Raw genomic sequence first — 24,869 nt, 5'->3', positions numbered from 1 at the left:
GCAAACCAAAAACATATATCAGATAATCCAGTGGAGATTTGGAGTGCAAACGCATTATGTGTTGATTGTAACATAGCATCAGGATCCTATTTAAACGGAAACCCAGTTCACATTATCCATCAGTTCTTTCCAACCGTTCCAACTGGGTATAAAATAGTTGAGGTACCCCAAAATATTTTGTATTTTCCAGTGAGTATTAAAACAATCTCTAACCTTACAGTAAAAATTATCAACCAAGTAGGTAAACTTGTTGATTTTGGAGGAGAAGAAGTAACGGTGAATTTACATCTTAGAAAACGTATATAATGGTTCTAGTTTTTTCTCGCATACCAAAAACATATATAAAGAGAATACCTTCTAAAAAATATCCCCATCTATACCAAAAACGTGTAAAAGGAGAGTACATTCTAAAATAATAACACCATCTAATCGTCGCTTCCTACAATCTTTGGGATTTAAAGTATTGGTATAATGGAAATTCTTCACGTTACTGGTCAACCATTTAATGATTATAGTATTGAGGAATATCAATTCCATACTTACCAACCATACATTCCTGGAAAGTTAGGATATAATGATGAAATTCGTATTCCTATTCAAGATCTGGATGCACTAACAGTTCCAGCAAATAGTTATCTCTATATCGAAGGTCAACTTCTTACCCATGATAATAAAGTGCCAACAAAACTAAAATTTATTAATAATGCTATAGCTTACTTGTTTCGTGAAATACGTTTTGAATTAAATGGGGTAGTGATTGACTCAGTACGTGATGTAGGATTAGTATCAAGTATTAAAAACTACCTTAGTCTTAACGAAAACCAAAGCCTACAATTGCAAAATGCTGGGTGGTTTCCAAAAAGGAGTAGACTGGAAACTAATAAAGAAGTCCCCACAAACAATGTGTTGGTGGATTCACATGGAAACTTTAACGTCTGTATTCCATTACGATTACTACTAGGTTTTTGTGAAGACTTTACCAAGGTGATCTTAAACGTTAAAATGGAGTTAATACTAATTCGGTCAAACGATGATATTGACGCAGTAGTAAGCGAAGATGAGAGCGAACGACCAAAAATTGATATTACTAAATTAAATTGGGAAGTGCCACATGTTACTCCTAGTATTCGAGAACAGTTGCGACTTAATAAGATTTCACATTCAAATCAAGAACTTCCTATTAAATTTCGTAGTTGGCAAATGATTGAATAGCCAGCCCTAAATAACTCTACACGACATTCATGGTCAGTGCGAACCAGTACAAAAATTGAAACCCCACGACACATAATTGTAGCTTTTCAAAATAACAGAAAATCGCAATTAACAAAAGATATGAGTAAATTTGATCATTGCACTTTAAAAAATATCAAAGTGTTTTTAAATTCTGAAAGATATCCCTATGATGATCTTCAAATAGACTTTAAAACTAATAGGTTTGCCAAACTATATGAGATGTTTGCTAATTTCCAGGAAAGTTATTATCATATGACCTTAAACCAACCCATATTCAATCCTAATGACTTTCAAACGATTGCTCCGCTTGTACATATTGACTGTTCACGCCAAAAAGAAGTGGTCCAGGTTGGCTCCGTTGTGCTACGTATAGAATTTGAAACAGATGAACCAACAACCTCTGATATCTCAGCATATTGTCTAATACTCCACGAGAAAGAATTCACATATAACCCCGTAACAAAAATTGTAAAACAATTATAATGCGCATGACTGTAGTTGTTTTATAAATAGACGTTACAAGCTAGATGAAATTAGTCTTTAACATGTACCTAATATTGGATGTCCAAGGTTTTAATACCGAAAAAAATACATTTATCGTGAAGGAAATGGCAACATATGATGGTCAAAAAATTACTCATTTTTTGTTTAAATCACCGTATCCGATGCGTTTATTGGGTCCTGAATTTCATAGACAAGCTGTTTGGGTAATGAATAATTACCATGGTTTAAACTGGGATCATGGTTTTACCCCTGTCCACCAGTTCCATCAGATCATCCAATATTTGACTAGAAATGTTGATGCTGTTTATGTGAAGGGGCGAGAAAAGTCACAATATATTAAAAAGTATAGTTTATCACCAGTTATAGAATTGGATGAACAACCAGCTTTGCAAAAAATGGATCCAAAATGCCCATATCATTCAAATAGTGATAGCGTATGTGCTTTATCTAACGTATTTTATTTGTATGATACTTTTATGATGCAATAAAGATTTTTTTTACATTTTGTCTTATTAATAAAAAAACCTTAATAAAAAATAGTACTTTATTTAATAATTATTACAATAATTGTTATATCTAGAACTTACATTTTGAAGTGCAAGTTTACATAAATTACAACTAGATTGAGCAGGAGCAACTCCTTCTAACTCTGTTCTCCACTCAGGACGATTGAAATGAACAAAACACGGAAGTCGAGTTTGAATTTCAAAATCCTGGACAAATTTCGTGGGTAGTATGTACCAAGACTGAAGTAGTTCATATGGATCCACAAATTTTCTAATATATTCTATGCTAAAGTTTTCCAATTCTGTGGTTGTAAACATGTACAAAGGTTTTTTCGGATGCTGTGCCATTAGGCGAGAGCGGTGGCAACATCTTTATTAAAACGGTTAATGTTTTTAAACACTAAGTCTATCCACTTTTGCTCTTCTTCTCTGGAGAGAAAAAATAATCTTGTATCTTCGTTTAATTTTGGTGTGTAAACTTTTCCACTACGCAAGCGCATCACTTAAACACAGTTTTGAAAATTTTTTAAACATATATTCTTTAGCTTTATATTTACGTATTAACTGGTTAATACTTTTCTTTAACTGTTTAATATTTCTTGTTTTTTCATAAACTAAAATATCACGTTTTATTCTGTTAATACCTGTACTACACTGATCAACCCGTTCACGAAACTTTCTTGTGCTCATAGTGTTTACATTAACGACGGTTCTATCCTTTTATATCCTCCCTACTCCCATTGATACCGGATACAGGTGTTCCTCCTCCACCCACTCCACTTATAATGTAACTAGATTGTACCGGGCAGTATATGAGACTTTATCAGCTGGCGTGCACTCATTCCTGTTGAAACTTGTTCACATGGGCACTCATTCCTGTTGGATACTACAAGTTCACATACTTATAGTTTAGTTTTGTGTTGATTTTGTGATTTATGTCCCCATATAAATATTGGGATAATATGGATAATCTGCTTAACAATAGTGGTGAGGAGTGGAAAACATTTTCGAGACTCCCTGTGTATATTGTACAACAAAAGCTGTGTCTTATTTGTCGTAAAGTGTCTGAAACTAAACTTATTCCAAGAAACTTAATATTTAAAGGATGGAAATTAGTATTTGAATTTTGTGCATTTTGTAGTGAGACTAGACCTATGGGATTATCTCATCGATTAGTAGGTTATCATGAAGGGTTATTGGAATCTCCACCACATCCATGGGACTCCCCACGCCCAGAGTTAGGTTTACTATAAATAGATACCCAAATCTTGGTAGAGTTTATTATAATGGTATCCATAAACTTTATTGTTTTACAAGCAATTTTAGGAAATTTGCAACCACTTCATATCAGAGAAACTTTTATATGTTTTGATAGTAATGGTGAACTAAATGACACATGGCCGTCGAAATGGATAAGAATGGAATCATATCCGGGAAACAATTTTTTACCAACTTTACAAGCTGAAATACCATTACACAACACTAAATATAAATTACGTTTTAGACATGTTAGTGAAAAAACCACTGATTCCGGGTGGTTAGAACTTTATAATGAAATACCTAATAAGGATAAAGTCATGCCACCAATACTTTATTATATAGCTATATGTTCAACTTTCTCAATACTTTCCCTATTATTATAACTGTTTAAAGGGTTAAATAGAAAAATATGTTAATATACAAGTGTTTTATTAATACATAACAAAATACATATTCTTAATTCCTAAATATAATCACAGATAACAAAAAAACTATTTATAAGTAGGAGCCGTAATGGAACGCTGCAACTTGAAACAGTTCCTCATTGGGGATATTATCTAAATCATCTAGTGTAGGAGCATTTATCAACTCATTCGCGCAAAATAAAAGCTCATCTATATTACCATCATGCTGATTAATTAACAGATGACCCGAAGCCAAAGTAGATACATCCCCAGGTATAATATATCTTTTATCATCACGAGATGTTAGTGAAACCTTATTTTTCAATTCGGTATAAACAGTATGCATATCCGATCTAAAAAAATACATTTTTCTAAAAATGGTTTCGTTGTTCTGAACGACTCTCACATAATCATTTAAATGTAGCTGATTTTTAACAACATGTGTGGAAACACCTTTCGCTTTTTTTAAAATTGTGTCAGCCTCAATGCAATAAGCTTTAGCTCCGGTACCGTAAAATGCTTTAATAGTGGTGTTTGGAAACTCATTTTTCATCTTTCCAAGTATAGATTTTGTCTTGTGTACCCTATGTTGATTATTTTCCGAATAATTGGATGTATCAAAGTGATATAGATTTTTATTCATATCATCATAAAAGTTTGGTGTTTGTACTTCTAGAATAAGTGAGTCAGTATCTGTATACAAAAGATTAGCATTATCACAGTACTTGTTTTTAATATACCCGTAGAAAAAATCATATATGAATGTCTTAGAAATATCTAGAATAGAAAAACCAATATATAAAGGTTTATCGTAAATAATTTTAGTTTTATTTAAATGAATTGCAACTAAATTTTCGTTAAATACTGATAATGAGTTGAATTCTGGTTTAGCAATCAAAGACTTTTCACCAAGCCTTCCACGGCTATTTTCCCATTGAGATAAAAGGCGAATATCTTTCCGTTTATCAACCGCTTCTAGAGACTTTCCGAATATAGCGTTGACAAGAAGCTTAAACAGATCACGCTCGAATTCATTTGTGGCTTTGTTTCTGAGAGAAGTGTTCAAATCAATATATTTTTTAACCAGAGAGATTGGGAGAACTCTATTATTCTGTACACTTTTTCTAGTCTTAATCGATATTATATACATTGTTTTAAATTTCTATAATGTATGACATATTTTTTTTTATCATATAAATTAGGAATGAGTTTTTTATATTTACCTTTGGGTGGAATTATTGATTCGGGGCAAAACGGAAGATCATTATGTTGTTCATGAATATTGGGTGGATAATGTAAATCTACTTCCAGCACATAGCCTTTTTCGCATCATCATCAATATCAAAAACATTAAATTGCTCAATTTCCTGATCACTCAACCATCTAAAATTTTTCCAAGGAAGAGGCTGACTCATGGCTGCACCGTACAGATTGGTGGCATCTAAATACATAATGTAAGTTTCTGGTTTTTTTGGGTCAAAATTACTTAAAAATCTGTTATTTGCATTACTTTTCCGCTTCGTACAAGTGGCCACACCTCCCCGAATACCGTTTTTAAAAAAGTGTACCATGTCAACATCCGTTAAAAGTTGAAGCTCGATATCGGTATATTTTAACATGGCATCCCATGTTAGAGATGGTGCTGTAACATAGTGTGCAGGATCCAGTTTATATTCTTTGAGGCAAACCTTTCTAAAATTTTCAAATATATCAGCCAGTAAAAGCACATCTGACTTTAAATATAAAATTCCGTAATCTCCCATAGATTGACAGTTAAAATGTTTCCACACCTCTTGGCCTCTCTTATAATCTTCTGTAGTAATATGTTCCCCCCTTAAATTATCATAAAATTTTTCTTTCGATGGTAAATGTCTTTCATCTAATTTCATGTAACTATCAATAAATGTATATGGAAATACACCCTTTCGGCGCATTAAACCAAACTCTTTTTCACCTGGGAAATATTTTCTTATTTCATTGCATTGACTAGACTCTAATGTTTGGCTTAATTTATCTAAAGACTTTGCTAAAAATCTAAATGAATCTACAAACCTCAATTTTAAATAAACATTATGTTGTTTTAAATCATCATTTTTGTGTACTAGAATAGATTTCGAAAAAGTAATATATTTTTCTTTAGTTTGCGCAATAGCTGATACATACTCCCCATTAGTTATTAATTCCTTAATAAACATGTGGCAATCATAATTTGTTAAATTATGAAAAAAAATTGGAATAAAATTAGGTACCTTGAAATTTAAATTGCAGGAATTATGTGCAGCTCCTCTATATCTACCGCTTAGGTGGCAATGATCTCTCACTCTGGTATCCGACAAGGAAAATGGCTTCTGGCAAATGGAACATTTGATGGCGTTCTGGAAATTCTGGTTTTCTTCACTAGTCAAAGGCACCATTGGTTTGACATGCTTTAGATGATTTTGGTATAGATTAATAGCTAAAGCATCTAACTTTTGAACAAAAACTTTAGCAGCGTCCTCACCCTGATATGTTTCCAATCTTGATAAGCTATCATCAAAAAAACACTTGAGGTAGAAACAAAATGAATAAGGCTGGTGTTCTGCGACTTTGATTGTGTAAGATTGTCCATCTGATGGATTACAATGGTGTATTGGCTTAAGAATCGACTCAAAGTCAGCATAAATTACAAACGGGTGTGGACTTGTTTTTTCAATATTAACGAATTTTAGAATGTTAGATGGAAGGGTTTCACCACACTTGTTAACTCTTGGTTCACTGGTTGGAAGTATTGTCGAAATATGTAAACAATCATTTTCTTGGTGATTTCTCAGCTTTTCAAAGGTAGAGAAAGTTTGAAGACACCCATCACAGAAATATTGTTTTCCTACATGTGTTGATTTTTGAGTATTTACCAGGCGATACAAGTCTGTTATGAGACAGTAATGACTCCGATCACTATCATTTATCATTAAAAGATTAACATGTGTAGGTTTATGGTGTTGAGTATAGTAAAGTGGTCCTACAATTTCATATTGCATCTTGTTTTCTTTAAAATATGATTGAAGACCATACACGTTAACTGATATATTGTTTAAAATCTCGAACTTGTTAATATCTTTTAACTTAACCGGGAACCCAATACCTTCAAAGTTTAGAAGTGTATCACATGGAGGATATGACTCTGGCATCGTCGCGTCACCTGTAGCAGGAAATATACTTGCCAGCACACAATAAGCAAAACACTTGTTGTCTTTGTTTTGAATATTTAAAATCGCTTTTCTCTTTTTAATCTGCGATGGAAGATTAATATATGATGAAGCAGAAATGGCACTGAATTTATTAATATTAACATCTAGGAATATAATTTCCTGAAGTGCCCAGTTGGAATCTTTTTCCTGGAATTCCGATGCTTGTGTCAATATTGCTTCAGCAAAGTCGTCATATACATCGGATATATCACTACTCAAATTGATAATTTTATTTGTTGTATTCATTGACTTAATACCCGAAATACCATTATCGGGTTTGTAAAACATCGCAAAAAGTTCACAGTTAACTTTAAGCGCCGTGTGCTGATCAAGATATTCACTGAGAATTCGAGTTACTTTTGGTTTTATTTCATTCATAAAACCGGAATAGCTAATTTTGTTATTTTGGGTCATAAACCGGTATGAGGCTATTCTATTTTTAAACGCATGTGTTAGTTTCGTAACACCACTTTCGAGCACTTCAATACTAATCGGTCTTAGTCTTTTTCTTGGAATCGGACAGGCGACATCACAAGAATTAACTGTATGACGTTTTAAACTAGAATCTCGTGTGAAAGTCTTCCCACATTTGTTACACATGTACACATGTGAGTGACTTTTGTTACAGACACCCATATGTCTACGAAGGTTATTTGACCGCGAGAAAGTTTTACCACACGTACACTGATTCATGTTACAGGTTTACACATCTAAACGCTTTTACCGCCTTTAAATACCCTTTCTTAACCCCTACTTCTGCGCTATACCCTCTATGTGGGTGCGCAGATGTTCTGCATTTGTTCACAATAAAAAATCGGGCAGATGTAACAAGGAACGATGAAATCACCCGTATGTATGTAAATTAGGGACAGGTGTTCCTCCTCCTATTAATAGTGACAGGTGGTCGACAGCTGTAATTAGCGACAGGTGTTCCTCCTCCTATTATTAGTGACAGGTGGTCGACAGCTGTATGCAAATTAGCGAGCACATGGTAATTAGAGCAGGTGGAATGACAAGTGGTAATTAGGGTATGCAAATTAGCGAGCACATGGTAATTAGAGCAGGTGGTCGACAGCTGTATGCAAATTAGGCACAGGTGTTCCTCCTCCTATTATTAGTGACAGGTGGTCGACAGCTGTATGCAAATTAGGCACAGGTGTTCCTACTCCTATTGTTAGTGACAGGTGGTCGACAGCTGTATGCAAATTAGGCACAGGTGTTCCTCCTCCTATTATTAGTGACAGGTGGGCGACAGCTGTATGCAAATTAGCGACAGGTGTTCCTCCTCCTATTATTAGTGACAGGTGGGCGACAGCTGTATGCAAATTAGCGACAGGTGTTTCTCCTCCTCCACCCGATCTCGATCATATAACCCCTACTCCCTTCCGAGAGGATCCGTCTTCGCAGAAGCTTTCAACGATACAAAGAACGCATTTACAACGCAGCCTTTGACAACACTGAACCACCTTCCATCCCTGACGACTACGCCTACCTTTGGCCCAGCTACCGCCTGGTTCCAGACGCACAAACGACCCTCCCTAAGATATTTATGTTCTATACTCTACGAACATTCTATGGTCTCTGCACTACTATTAGTAAGAGCCGAAATCCCAACAGGCTTATACCTGATTCGCCCTATTTTTACTAGTCAATGCATCAACCCATACCCCCGCCTCCTTCCGGCATAGTTTTATTTATTTCATAGTTACCTATTTTATATTTCTTTGACTATCCTCCAATCCGAGGAAATAAAAGCAAACAAAACTCTAAATTAAAATATCAAAAAATAAGAAAAAAGTCTGCCATTAGAAAAGTCACTGAAAAATCTCCTCCTCCTATAACTCTCAAATATTAACTTCGAAGAACCAGAATTTGTCACAGCGATTGCGAAAATAATTCAAAATTACGCCTACCTTAATATTAGGAGATGAAGGATCCATTTGGGTCGATTTTGGAGCCGAAGGTAGTCCGAGGTCCAGCGCTTCCAAAAGAGTTGCTGAACTCGAGTGCACTGCTGCCAGCGCTTTAGCCGATTATCCGGAGTGCAAGAAATATCGACTTCTGGATAAGATAACAAAGGGGCACCTATTATAATTATTAAGCACCTATAAGCACCTATTTACCATGGAGAAAAGGCAGGCGGCTTCAGAGTGAAGTGTTTAGTGCTTTCTTGAGAATATTCAACCGCCTTGTCTTCTCTGGGGTTGTTGAATGGACTGTATTACTTGGAGTTATTGAATGGACTGTATTATTGGGAGTTTCTTTTAGTACGTAAAGATAAGAGTAACACAATATAAACTTTTATTTCTTTACGCACTATGGGTAACAGGAACAGGTATGGGTGACAATATCGAATATGTTGATACACTAATTTAGAATTATTTTCGCAATCGGTGTGACAAAATCTGGTTCTTCGAAGTTAATATTTGAGAGTTATAGGGAGAGGAGATTTTTCAGTGACTTTTTTCTAATGACAGACTTTTTTCTAATTTTTGATTTTTGTTATTTTTTATACCATGGAGAAAAGGCAGGCGGCTTGAGAGTGAAGTGTTTAGTGCTTTCTTGAGAATATTCAATCGCCTTGTCTTCTCTGGAGTTGTTGAATGGACTGTATTATTGGGAGTTTCTGTTAGTACGTAAAGTTAAGAGTAACACAATATAAACTTTTATTTCTTTACGCACTATGGGTAACAGAAACAGGTATGGGTGACAATATCGAATATGTTAAAACACTAATTTTGAATAATTTTCGCAACCGCTGTGACAAATTCTGGTTCTTCGAAGTTAATATTTGAGAGTTATAGGGAGAGGAGATTTTTCAGTGACTTTTCTAATGACAGACTTTTTTCTTATTTTAAGTGCACGAAAATAGCCATAAGGCTTTTTGGCCGCTTTATTATAACAAAATATTAACTACATTACCGCTACCCTAATTATGGAGAACCCCGAGATTATACCCCTGGACTCTACCCCCATCGACATTGGCGCTATTCCAAAGCCAGATCTGAAAGTCCTTTTTTTCAAACTATTCAACGTCGAGTCCGAAATTGAAATTGAAGACAGTTCTAAAATCACGATTGACATTCAATCAGACTTCCGCTTTCTGCTCTATTATACGGCTTTTAACTCAGCAGCCAAACTTCCTGAAGGTTTCGTTCCTGGAAACGGAAACGTATCAACGTTTACACTTAGCGCCTACAAAATGGAACTGATTTACCTTAGCTACCTATTTAACGACGACACTCATCGTTTTCTACCCTCCAAACACCTGAGTTCCCTCCTGTCAAGTAACGCCCACCTCCAAATTATCCAGCAGCTTAAAGAATTCCACGTCCCAATTTTAACCCATTATTAACCCAACTGGCACCGAAAAAAAAACCAGCGCGTCCTAACTGTCAGTTCGTCCTAACCTTAGCCGCCTTCTCATTTTTACACGACTTTGGCAGAACCTTTCCCATGAAGATCTTCATTGAGATCCACAACTACTGTGCAAAACTCAGAAAGATTAATTCAATTGATGAAACTATCAATACGATCATGGCTCTTCCCATCCTACGCTACGGTCTAAAGACGTACACCATTTCTAACTATTTTGGTGACATCTATCAGCGCCCTCAGAATCTAATGTACCACCCGAACCTCCTAAATCAATGTCAGAAATCTTTTAAGTACACTAATTGGAACTCTCCTAACCCTAAAACCCCGGTTAGCTAAGTTCAACCTCCCTATCCTAGAAGTTGACCCAGCGAATTTCAACCCATATTCCTACTGTATGTCATTACATCCAGATAGCTTCCAAACCACTCTCAAGATGATGAGTGAGGTTAACAAATACATTGTCGAGCAATACCCAAATGCCAAAACTTTCACCGAAATCATGGCCAAAAGCAACGGCTTTTGCCTCCTATCCCATTCACTTGAACCTCTGACCCTGCCTACATGGCATCTTTCAGAGATAAAAATCCAGCCAGAACTTAAGATCAGTGAAGCACAAGATGATGCTAATTTTGCCGCAACATGCCACTTTCTTAGCTCAATCCCATCTTACCACGGAAAAGTGCTCCTTACTGACCTTGACAAACTAAAAACGCCAAGAAGTAAAACCAGCAGTAGAAAGAGCTCTAAAAGCTGTACGACTGTACCTGAGGTCTTCCCAACCTCACCGCCAAGTCTACTAAAGGACACCACTTCCTCTATTAAGAATGCGAAATTCACTTTTGAGACATTCACTCCAGAAATTCTAGTCCATCCCGACACCCTCTGGTTCCAGCCTAGGTCCAAGACCCCATCAGTCATTGCCTTTTCCCTATATCTAGGGATCAAAATTATACAAGGAAACATCGATGGTAGCGTCATCCAGTTGCCTAATCACCACCAGTCAATAATAGACAATAACTCCCAAGTCTACGAAGGATCACTACCCCTTCGAGTTATCAAACCTGTAAATCTAATCCCTAACGGTACAGTTTACTACCGCATGATACGCCGTACGCCCCGAACATCTTCAAACAACCCTGACAATATCATACTAAGAGATTGTGCCCGCGTCGCTATCCCGCAATTCACTTCCGACCAGCTTCCCACACCCCACCCCCTTCCGAGAGGATCCGTCTTCGCAGAAGCTTTCAACGATGCAAAGAACGCATTTACAACGCAGCCATTGACAACACTGAACCACCTTCCATCCCTGACGACTACGCCTACCTTTGGTCCAGCTACCGCCTGGTTCCAGACGCACAAGCGACCCTCCCTATGATATTTATGTTCTATACTCTACGAACATTCTATGGTCTCTGCACTACTATTAGTAAGAGCCGAAATCCCAACAGGCTTATACCTGATTCGCCCTATTTTTACTAGTCAATGCATCAACCCATACCCCCGCCTCCTTCCGGGATAGTTTTATTTATTTCATAGTTACCTATTTTATATTTCTTTGACTATCCTCCAATCCGAGGAAATAAAAGCAAACAAAACTCTAAATTAAAATATCAAAAAATAAGAAAAAAGTCTGCCATTAGAAAAGTCACTGAAAAATCTCCTCCTCCTATAACTCTCAAATATTAACTTCGGAGAACCAGAATTTGTCACAGCGATTGCGAAAATAATTCAAAATTACGCCTACCTTAATATTAGGAGATGAAGGATCCATTTGGGTCGATTTTGGAGCCGATTTAGGTAGTCCGAGGTCCAGCGCTTCCAAAAGAGTTGCTGAACTCGAGTGCACTGCTGCCAGCGCTTTAGCCGATTATCCGGAGTGCAAGAAATATCGACTTCTGGATAAGATAACAAAGGGGCACCTATTATAATTATTAAGCACCTATTTACCATGGAGAAAAGGCAGGCGGCTTGAGAGTGAAGTGTTTAGTGCTTTCTTGAGAATATTCAACCGCCTTGTCTTCTCTGGGGTTGTTGAATGGACTGTATTATTGGAGTTATTGAATGGACTGTATTATTGGGAGTTTCTTTTAGTACGTAAAGATAAGAGTAACACAATATAAACTTTTATTTCTTTACGCACTATGGGTAACAGGAACAGGTATGGGTGACAATATCGAATATGTTGATACACTCATTTTGAATTATTTTAGTAATCGCTGTGACAAATTCTGGTTCTTCGAAGTTAATATTTGAGAGTTATAGGGAGAGGAGATTTTTCAGTGACTTTTCTAATGACAGACTTTTTTCTTATTTTAAGTGCACGAAATAAGCCATACTGCTTTTTGGCCGCTTTATTATAACAAAATATAAACTACATTACCTCTACCCTAATTATGGAGAACCCCGAGATTATATCCATTACCATGGAGAAAAGGCAGGCGGCTTGAGAGTGAAGTGTTTAGTGCTTTCTTGAGAATATTCAACCGCCTTGTCTTCTCTGGGGTTGTTGAATGGACTGTATTATTTGGAGTTATTGAATGGACTGTATTATTGGGAGTTTCTTTTAGTACCTAAAGATAAGAGTAACACAATATAAACTTTTATTTCTTTACGCACTATGGGTAACAGGAACAGGTATGGGTGACAATATCGAATATGTTGATACACTAATTTTGAATTATTTTAGTAATCGCTGTGACAAATTCTGGTTCTTCGAAGTTAATATTTGAGAGTTATAGCGAGAGGAGATTTTTCAGTGACTTTTGTAATGCCAGACTTTTTTCCTATTTTTGATTTTTGTTATTTTTTATACCATGGAGAAAAGGCAGGCGGCTTGAGAGTGAAGTGTTTAGTGCTTTCTTGAGAATTTTCAATCGCCTTGTCTTCTCTGGGGTTGTTGAATGGACTGTATTATTGGGAGTTTCTTTTAGTACGTAAAGATAAGAGTAACACAATATAAACTATAACTCCCAAGTCTACGAAGGATCACTACCCCTTCGAGTTATCAAACCTGTAAATCTAATCCCTAACGGTACAGTTTACTACCGCATGATACGCCGTACGCCCCGAACATCTTCAAACAACCCTGACAATATCATACTAAGAGATTGTGCCCGCGTCGCTATCCCGCAATTCACTTCCGACCAGCTTCCCACACCCCACCCCCTTCCGAGAGGATCCGTCTTCGCAGAAGCTTTCAACGATGCAAAGAACGCATTTACAACGCAGCCATTGACAACACTGAACCACCTTCCATCCCTGACGACTACGCCTACCTTTGGTCCAGCTACCGCCTGGTTCCAGACGCACAAGCGACCCTCCCTATGATATTTATGTTCTATACTCTACGAACATTCTATGGTCTCTGCACTACTATTAGTAAGAGCCGAAATCCCAACAGGCTTATACCTGATTCGCCCTATTTTTACTAGTCAATGCATCAACCCATACCCCCGCCTCCTTCCGGGATAGTTTTATTTATTTCATAGTTACCTATTTTATATTTCTTTGACTATCCTCCAATCCGAGGAAATAAAAGCAAACAAAACTCTAAATTAAAATATCAAAAAATAAGAAAAAAGTCTGCCATTAGAAAAGTCACTGAAAAATCTCCTCCTCCTATAACTCTCAAATATTAACTTCGGAGAACCAGAATTTGTCACAGCGATTGCGAAAATAATTCAAAATTACGCCTACCTTAATATTAGGAGATGAAGGATCCATTTGGGTCGATTTTGGAGCCGATTTAGGTAGTCCGAGGTCCAGCGCTTCCAAAAGAGTTGCTGAACTCGAGTGCACTGCTGCCAGCGCTTTAGCCGATTATCCGGAGTGCAAGAAATATCGACTTCTGGATAAGATAACAAAGGGGCACCTATTATAATTATTAAGCACCTATTTACCATGGAGAAAAGGCAGGCGGCTTGAGAGTGAAGTGTTTAGTGCTTTCTTGAGAATATTCAACCGCCTTGTCTTCTCTGGGGTTGTTGAATGGACTGTATTATTGGAGTTATTGAATGGACTGTATTATTGGGAGTTTCTTTTAGTACGTAAAGATAAGAGTAACACAATATAAACTTTTATTTCTTTACGCACTATGGGTAACAGGAACAGGTATGGGTGACAATATCGAATATGTTGATACACTCATTTTGAATTATTTTAGTAATCGCTGTGACAAATTCTGGTTCTTCGAAGTTAATATTTGAGAGTTATAGGGAGAGGAGATTTTTCAGTGACTTTTCTAATGACAGACTTTTTTCTTATTTTAAGTGCACGAAATAAGCCATACTGCTTTTTGGCCGCTTTATTATAACAAAATATAAACTACATTACCTCTACCCTAATTATGGAGAACCCCGAGATTATACCCCTGAACTCTACCCCCATCGAAATTGGCGCTATTCCAAAGCCAGATCTGAAAGTCCCTTTTTTCAAACTATTCAACGTTGAGTCCGAAATTGAAATTGAAGACAGTTCTAAAATCACGATTGACATTCAATCAGACTTCCGCTTTCCGCTCTATTATACGGCTTTTAACTCAGCAGCCGAACTTCCTGAAGGTTTCGTTCCTGGAAACGAAAACGTATCAACGTTTACACTTATCGCCTACAAAATGGAACTGATTTACCTTAGCTACCTCTTTAACGACGACACTCACCGTTTTCTACCCTCCAAACACCTGACTTCCCTCCTGTCAAGTATCGCCCATCTCCAAATTATCCAGAAGCTCAAAGAATTCCACGTCCCAATTTTAACTTTCCAAATGCCAAAACTTTCACCGAAATCATGGCCAAAAGCAACGGCTTTTGCCTCCTATCCCATTCACTTGAACCTCTGACCCTGCCTACATGGCATCTTTCAGAGACAAAAATCCAGCCAGAACTTAAGATCAATGAAGCACAAGATGATGCTAATTTTGCCGCAACATGCCACTTTCTTAGCTCAATCCCATCTTACCACGGAAAAGTGCTCCTTACTGACCTTGACAAACTAAAAACGCCAAGAAGTAAAACCAGCAGTAGAAAGAGCTCTAAAAGCTCTCCTACCCACAGTACGACTGTACCTGAGGTCTTCCCAACCTCACCGCCAAGTCTAATAAAGGACACCACTTCCTCTATTAAGAATGTGAAATTCACTTTTGAGACATTCACTCCCTAACGGTACAGTTTACTACCGCATGATACGCCGTACGCCCCGAACATCTTCAAACAACCCTGACAATATCATACTAAGAGATTGTGCCCGCGTCGCTATCCCGCAATTCACTTCCGACCAGCTTCCCACACCTCACCCCTTCCGAGAGGATCCGTCTTCGCAGAAGCTTTCAACGATGCAAAGAACGCATTTACAACGCAGCCTTTGACAACACTGAACCACCTTCCATCCCTGACGACTACGCCTACCTTTGGTCCAGCTACCGCCTGGTTCCAGACGCACAAGCGACCCTCCCTAAGATATTTATGTTCTATACTCTACGAACATTCTATGGTCTCTGCACTACTATTAGTAAGAGCCGAAATCCCAACAGGCTTATACCTGATTCGCCCTATTTTTACTAGTCAATGCATCAACCCATACCCCCGCCTCCTTCCGGCATAGTTTTATTTATTTCATAGTTACCTATTTTATATTTCTTTGACTATCCTCCAATCCGAGGAAATAAATGCAAACAAAACTCTAAATTAAAATATCAAAAAATAAGAAAAAAGTCTGCCATTAGAAAAGTCACTGAAAAATCTCCTCCTCCTATAACTCTCAAATATTAACTTCGAAGAACCAGAATTTGTCACAGCGATTGCGAAAATAATTCAAAATTACGCCTACCTTAATATTAGGAGATGAAGGATCCATTTGGGTCGATTTTGGAGCCGATTTAGGTAGTCCGAGGTCCAGCGCTTCCAAAAGAGTTGCTGAACTCGAGTGCACTGCTGCCAGCGCTTTAGCCGATTATCCGGAGTGCAAGAAATATCGACTTCTGGATAAGATAACAAAGGGGCACCTATTATAATTATTAAGCACCTATTTACCATGGAGAAAAGGCAGGCGGCTTGAGAGTGAAGTGTTTAGTGCTTTCTTGAGAATATTCAACCGCCTTGTCTTCTCTGGGGTTGTTGAATGGACTGTATTATTTGGAGTTATTGAATGGACTGTATTATTGGGAGTTTCTTTTAGTACCTAAAGATAAGAGTAACACAATATAAACTTTTATTTCTTTACGCACTATGGGTAACAGGAACAGGTATGGGTGACAATATCGAATATGTTGATACACTAATTTTGAATTATTTTAGTAATCGCTGTGACAAATTCTGGTTCTTCGAAGTTAATATTTGAGAGTTATAGCGAGAGGAGATTTTTCAGTGACTTTTGTAATGCCAGACTTTTTTCCTATTTTTGATTTTTGTTATTTTTTATACCATGGAGAAAAGGCAGGCGGCTTGAGAGTGAAGTGTTTAGTGCTTTCTTGAGAATATTCAATCGCCTTGTCTTCTCTGGGGTTGTTGAATGGACTGTATTATTGGGAGTTTCTTTTAGTACGTAAAGATAAGAGTAACACAATATAAACTTTTATTTCTTTACGCACTATGGGTAACAGGAACAGGTATGGGTGACAATATCGAATATGTTGATACACTAATTTTGAATTATTTTCGCAATCGCTGTGACAAATTCTGGTTCTTCGAAGTTAATATTTGAGAGTTATAGGGAGAGGAGATTTTTCAGTGACTTTTCTAATGATAGACTTTTTTCTTATTTTAAGTGCAACGAAAATAGCCATACTGTTTTTCACCGCTTTTATAACAAAATATAAACTACATTACCTCTACCCTAATTATGGAGAACTCCGAGATTATACCCCTGACCTCTACCCCCATCGAAATTGGCGCTATTCCAAAGCCAGATCTGAAAGTCCCTTTTTTCAAACTATTCAACGTTGAGTCCGAAATTGAAATTGAAGACAGTTCTAAAATCACGATTGACATTCAATCAGACTTCCGCTTTCCGCTCTATTATACGGCTTTTAACACAGCAGCCGAACTTCCTGAAGGTTTCGTTTCTGGAAACGGAAACGTATCAATGTTTACACTTATCGCCTACAAAATGGAACTAATTTACCTTAGCTACCTATTTAACGACGACACTCACCGTTTTCTACCCTCCAAACACCTGACTTCCCTCCTGTCAAGTAACGCCCACCTCCAAATTATCCAGAAGCTCAAAGAATTCCACGTCCCAATTTTAACCCATTATTAACCCAGCTGGCACCGAAAAAAGACCCAGCGCGTCCTAACTGTCAGTTCGTCCCAACCTTAGCCGCCTTCTCATTTTTACATGACTTTGGCAGAACCTTTCCCATGAAGATCTTCATTGAGATCCACAACTACTGTGCAAAACTCAGAAAGATTAATTCAATTGATGAAACTATCAATACGATCATGGCTCTTCCCATCCTACGCTACGGTCTAAAGACGTACACCATTTCTAACTATTTTGGTGACATCTATCAGCGCCCTCAGAATCTAATGTACCACCCGAACTGGCTAAATCAATGTCAGAAATCTTTTAAGTACACTAATTGGAACTCTCCTAACCCTAAAACCCCGGTTAGCTAAGTTCAACCTCCCTATCCTAGAAGTTGACCCAGCGAATTTCAACCCATATTCCTACTGTATGTCATTACATCCAGATAGCTTCCAAACCACTCTCAAGATGATGAGTGAGGTTAACAAATACATTGTCGAGCAATACCCAAATGCCAAAACTTTCACCGAAATCATGGCCAAAAGCAACGGCTTTTGCCTCCTATCCCATTCACTTGAACCTCTGACCCTGCCTACATGGCATCTTTCATAGACAAAAATCCAGCCAGAACTTAAGATCAATGAAGCACAAGATGATGCTAATTTTGCCGCAACATGCCACTTTCTTAGCTCAATCCCATCTTACCACGGAAAAGTGCTCCTTACTGACCTTGACAAACTAAAAACGCCAAGAAGTAAAACCAGCAGTAGAAAGAGCTCAAAAAGCTCTCCTACCCACAGTACGACTGTACCTGAGGTCTTCCCAACCTCACCGCCAAGGCTACTAAAGGACACCACTTCCTCTATTAAGAATGCGAAATTCACTTTTGAGACATTCTCTCCAGAAATTCTAGTCCATCCCGACACCCTCTGGTTCCAGCCTAGGTCCAAGACCCCATCAGTCATTGCCTTTTCCCTATATCTAGGGATCAAAATTAAACAAGGAAACATCGATGGTAGCGTCATCCCGCTGCCCAATCACCACCAGTCAATAATAGACAATAACTCCCAAGTCTACGAAGGATCACTACCCCTTCGAGTTATCAAACCTGTAAATCTAATCCCTAACGGTACAGTTTATTACCGCATGATACGCCGTACGCCCCGAACATCTTCAAACAACCCTGACAATATCATACTCAGAGATTGTGCCCGCGTCGCTATCCCGCAATTCACTTCCGACCAGCTTCCCACACCCCACCCCCTTCCGAGAGGATCCGTCTTCGCAGCAGCTTTCAACGATGCAAAGAACGCATTTACATACGCAGCCTTTGACAACACTGAACCACCTTCCATCCCTGACGACTACGCCTACCTTTGGTCCAGCTACCGCCTGGTTCCAGACGCACAAGCGACCCTCCCTAAGATATTTATGTTCTATACTCTACGAACATTCTATGGTCTCTGCACTACTATTAGTAAGAGCCGAAATCCCAACAGGCTTATACCTGATTCGCCCTATTTTTACTAGTCAATGCATCAACCCATACCCCCGCCTCCTTCCGGCATAGTTTTATTTATTTCATAGTTACCTATTTTATATTTCTTTGACTATCCTCCAATCCGAGGAAATAAAAGCAAACAAAACTAAATTAAAATATCAAAAAATAAGAAAGAAGTCTGCCATTAGAAAAGTCACTGAAAAATCTCCTCCTCCTATAACTCTCAAATATTAACTTCGAAGAACCAGAATTTGTCACAGCGATTGCGAAAATAATTCAAAATTACGCCTACCTTAATATTAGGAGATGAAGGATCCATTTGGGTCGATTTTGGAGCCGATTTAGGTAGTCCGAGGTCCAGCGCTTCCAAAAGAGTTGCTGAACTCGAGTGCACTGCTGTCAGCGCTTCAGCCGATTATCCGGAGTGCAAGAAATATCGACTTCTGGATAAGATAACAAAGGGGCACCTATTATAATTATTAAGCACCTATTTACCATGGAGAAAAGGCAGGCGGCTTGAGAGTGAAGTGTTTAGTGCTTTCTTGAGAATATTCAACCGCCTTGTCTTCTCTGGGGTTGTTGAATGGACTGTATTATTTGGAGTTATTGAATGGACTGTATTATTGGGAGTTTCTTTTAGTACGTAAAGATAAGAGTAACACAATATAAACTTTTATTTCTTTACGCACTATGGGTAACAGGAACAGGTATGGGTGACAATATCGAATATGTTGATACACTAATTTTGAATTATTTTCGCAATCGCTGTGACAAAATCTGGTTTTTCAAGTTAATATTTGAGAGTTATAGGGAGAGGAGATTTTTCAGTGACTTTTTTCTAATGACAGACTTTTTTCTTATTTTTTATACCATGGAGAAAAGGCAGACGGCTTGAGAGTGAAGTGTTTAGTGCTTTCTTGAGAATATTCAATCGCCTTGTCTTCTCTGGAGTTGTTGAATGGACTGTATTATTGGGAGTTTCTCTTAGTACGTAAAGATAAGAGTAACACAATATAAACTTTTATTTCTTTACGCACTATGGGTAACAGAAACAGGTATGGGTGACAATATCGAATATGTTGATACACTAATTTTGAATAATTTTCGCAACCGCTGTGACAAATTCTGGTTCTTCGAAGTTAATATTTGAGAGTTATAGGGAGAGGAGATTTTTCAGTGACTTTTCTAATGACAGACTTTTTTCTTATTTTAAGTGCACGAAAATAGCCATACTGCTTTTTGGCCGCTTTATTATAACAAAATATAAACTACATTACCTCTACCCTAATTATGGAGAACCCCGAGATTATACCCCTGAACTCTACCCCCATCGAAATTGGCGCTATTCCAAAGCCAGATCTGAAAGTCCCTTTTTTCAAACTATTCAACGTTGAGTCCGAAATTGAAATTGAAGACAGTTCTAAAATCACGATTGACATTCAATCAGACTTCCGCTTTCCGCTCTATTATACGGCTTTTAACTCAGTAGCCGAACTTCCTGAAGGTTTCGTTCCTGGAAACGGAAACGTATCAACGTTTACACTTATCGCCTACAAAATGGAACTGATTTACCTTAGCTACGACGACGACACTCACCGTTTTCTACCCTCCAAACACCTGACTTCCCTCCTGTCAAGTATCGCCCATCTCCAAATTATCCAGAAGCTCAAAGAATTCCACGTCCCAATTTTAACTTTCCAAATGCCAAAACTTTCACCGAAATCATGGCCAAAAGCAACGGCTTTTGCCTCCTGTCCCATTCACTTGAACCCCTGACCCTGCCTACATGGCATCTTTCAGAGACAAAAATCCAGCCAGAACTTAAGATCAATGAAGCACAAGATGATGCTAATTTTGCCGCAACATGCCACTTTCTTAGCTCAATCCCATCTTACCACGGAAAAGTGCTCCTTACTGACCTTGACAAACTAAAAACGCCAAGAAGTAAAACCAGCAGTAGAAAGAGCTCTAAAAGCTCTCCTACCCACAGTACGACTGTACCTGAGGTCTTCCCAACCTCACCGCCAAGTCTAATAAAGGACACCACTTCCTCTATTAAGAATGCGAAATTCACTTTTGAGACATTCACTCCAGAAATTCTAGTCCATCCCGACACCCTATGGTTCCAGCCTAGGTCCAAGACCCCATCAGTCATTGCCTTTTCCCTATATCTAGGGATCAAAATTAAACAAGGAAACATCGATGGTAGTGTCATCCCGCTGCCTAATCACCACCAGTCAATAATAGACAATAACTCCCAAGTCTACGAAGGATCACTACCCCTTCGAGTTATCAAACCTGTAAATCTAATCCCTAACGGTACAGTTTACTACCGCATGATACGCCGTACGCCCCGAACATCTTCAAACAACCCTGACAATATCATACTAAGAGATTGTGCCCGCGTCGCTATCCCGCAATTCACTTCCGACCAGCTTCCCACACCCCACCCCCTTCCGAGAGGATCCGTCTTCGCAGAAGCTTTCAACGATGCAAAGAACGCATTTACAACGCAGCCTTTGACAACACTGAACCACCTTCCATCCCTGACGACTACGCCTACCTTTGGTCCAGCTACCGCCTGGTTCCAGACGCACAAACGACCCTCCCTAAGATATTTATGCTCTATACTCTACGAACATTCTATGGTCTCTGCACTACTATTAGTAAGAGCCGAAATCCCAACAGGCTTATACCTGATTCGCCCTATTTTTACTAGTCAATGCATCAACCCATACCCCCGCCTCCTTCCGGCATAGTTTTATTTATTTCATAGTTACCTATTTTATATTTCTTTGACTATCCTCCAATCCGAGGAAATAAAAGCAAACAAAACTCTAAATTAAAATATCAAAAAATAAGAAAAAAGTCTGCCATTAGAAAAGTCACTGAAAAATCTCCTCCTCCTATAACTCTCAAATATTAACTTCGAAGAACCAGAATTTGTCACAGCGATTGCGAAAATAATTCAAAATTACGCCTACCTTAATATTAGGAGATGAAGGATCCATTTGGGTCGATTTTGGAGCCGAAGGTAGTCCGAGGTCCAGCGCTTCCAAAAGAGTTGCTGAACTCGAGTGCACTGCTGCCAGCGCTTTAGCCGATTATCCGGAGTGCAAGAAATATCGACTACTGGATAAGATAACAAAGGGGCACCTATTATAATTATTAAGCACCTATAAGCACCTATTTACCATGGAGAAAAGGCAGGCGGCTTCAGAGTGAAGTGTTTAGTGCTTTCTTGAGAATATTCAATCGCCTTGTCTTCTCTGGAGTTGTTGAATGGACTGTATTATTGGGAGTTTCTGTTAGTACGTAAAGATAAGAGTAACACAATATAAACTTTTATTTCTTTACGCACTATGGGTAACAGAAACAGGTATGGGTGACAATATCGATTATGTTAATACACTAATTTTGAATAATTTTCGCAACCGCTGTGACAAATTCTGGTTCTTCGAAGTTAATATTTGAGAGTTATAGGGAGAGGAGATTTTTCAGTGACTTTTCTAATGACAGACTTTTTTCTTATTTTAAGTGCACGAAAATAGCCATACGGCTTTTTGGCCGCTTTATTATAACAAAATATAAACTACATTACCTCTACCCTAATTATGGAGAACCCCGAGATTATACCCCTGAACTCTACCCCCATCGACATTGGCGCTATTCCAAAGCCAGATCTGAAAGTCCCTTTTTTCAAACTATTCAACGTCGAGTCTGAAATTGAAATTGAAGACAGTTCTAAAATCACGATTGACATTCAATCAGACTTCCGCTTTCTGCTCTATTATACGGCTTTTAACTCAGCAGCCGAACTTCCTGAAGGTTTCGTTCCTGGAAACGGAAACGTATCAACGTTTACACTTATCGCCTACAAAATGGAACTGATTTACCTTAGCTACCTATTTAACGACGACACTCATCGTTTTCTACCCTCCAAACACCTGAGTTCCCTCCTGTCAAGTAACGCCCACCTCCAAATTATCCAGAAGCTCAAAGAATTCCACGTCCCAATTTTAACCCATTATTAACCCAACTGGCACCGAAAAAAAAACCAGCGCGTCCTAACTGTCAGTTCGTCCCAACCTTAGCCGCCTTCTCATTTTTACATGACTTTGGCAGAACCTTTCCCATGAAGATCTTCATTGAGATCCACAACTACTGTGCAAAACTCAGAAAGATTAATTCAATTGATGAAACTATCAATACGATCATGGCTCTTCCCATCCTACGCTACGGTCTAAAGACGTACACCATTTCTAACTATTTTGGTGACATCTATCAGCGCCCTCAGAATCTAATGTACCACCCGAACCTCCTAAATCAATGTCAGAAATCTTTTAAGTACACTAATTGGAACTCTCCTAACCCTAAAACCCCGGTTAGCTAAGTTCAACCTCCCTATCCTAGAAGTTGACCCAGCGAATTTCAACCCATATTCCTACTGTATGTCATTACATCCAGATAGCTTCCAAACCACTCTCAAGATGATGAGTGAGGTTAACAAATACATTGTCGAGCAATACCCAAATGCCAAAACTTTCACCGAAATCATGGCCAAAAGCAACGGCTTTTGCCTCCTATCCCATTCACTTGAACCTCTGACCCTGCCTACATGGCATCTTTCAGAGACAAAAATCCAGCCAGAACTTAAGATCAATGAAGCACAAGATGATGCTAATTTTGCCGCAACATGCCACTTTCTTAGCTCAATCCCATCTTACCACGGAAAAGTGCTCCTTACTGACCTTGACAAACTAAAAACGCCAAGAAGTAAAACCAGCAGTAGAAAGAGCTCTAAAAGCTCTCCTACCCACAGTACGACTGTACCTGAGGTCTTCCCAACCTCACCGCCAAGTCTAATAAAGGACACCACTTCCTCTATTAAGAATGCGAAATTCACTTTTGAGACATTCACTCCAGAAATTCTAGTCCATCCCGACACCCTCTGGTTCCAGCCTAGGTCCAAGACCCCATCAGTCATTGCTTTTTCCCTATATCTAGGGATCAAAATTAAACAAGGAAACATCGATGGTAGCGTCATCCCGCTGCCTAATCACCACCAGTCAATAATAGACAATAACTCCCAAGTCTACGAAGGATCACTACCCCTTCGAGTTATCAAACCTGTAAATCTAATCCCTAACGGTACAGTTTACTACCGCATGATACGCCGTACGCCCCGAACATCTTCAAACAACCCTGACAATATCATACTAAGAGATTGTGCCCGCGTCGGTATCCCGCAATTCACTTCCGACCAGCTTCCCACACCTCACCCCTTCCGAGAGGATCCGTCTTCGCAGAAGCTTTCAACGATGCAAAGAACGCATTTACAACGCAGCCTTTGACAACACTGAAGCACCTTCCATCCCTGACGACTACGCCTACCTTTGGTCCAGCTACCGCCTGGTTCCAGACGCACAAGCGACCCTCCCTAAGATATTTATGTTCTATACTCTACGAACATTCTATGGTCTCTGCACTACTATTAGTAAGAGCCGAAATCCCAACAGGCTTATACCTGATTCGCCCTATTTTTACTAGTCAATGCATCAACCCATACCCCCGCCTCATTCCGGCATAGTTTTATTTATTTCATAGTTAC

At 38.5% G+C, this 24,869-nt stretch overlaps 1 protein-coding gene across 1 annotated transcript; it reads left to right on the top strand.

The window, feature by feature from the left end:
• The first annotated feature begins 471 nt into the window (after nucleotides 1-471).
• LOC126891492 (uncharacterized) lies at nucleotides 472-1,212 on the top strand. The gene has a single exon (XM_050660670.1). It carries the CDS (start codon nucleotides 472-474, stop codon nucleotides 1,210-1,212), a length of 741 nt encoding a protein of 246 aa, XP_050516627.1.
• Nucleotides 1,213-24,869: the final 23,657 nt, after the last annotated feature.

The sequence above is a fragment of the Diabrotica virgifera genome, chromosome 9 (assembly GCF_917563875.1).
Source record: "Diabrotica virgifera virgifera chromosome 9, PGI_DIABVI_V3a".
Lineage (NCBI taxonomy): Eukaryota > Metazoa > Arthropoda > Insecta > Coleoptera > Chrysomelidae > Diabrotica > Diabrotica virgifera.
Note: the sequence above shows the minus strand (reverse complement) of the source record. Positions and strands in the feature narration are given on the sequence as shown.

What these genes read in the sequence shown, in the direction of transcription:
- LOC126891492 (XM_050660670.1), top strand. Translation starts at nt 472, where the DNA reads ATGGAAATTCTTCACGTTACTGGTCAACCATTTAATGATTATAGTATT.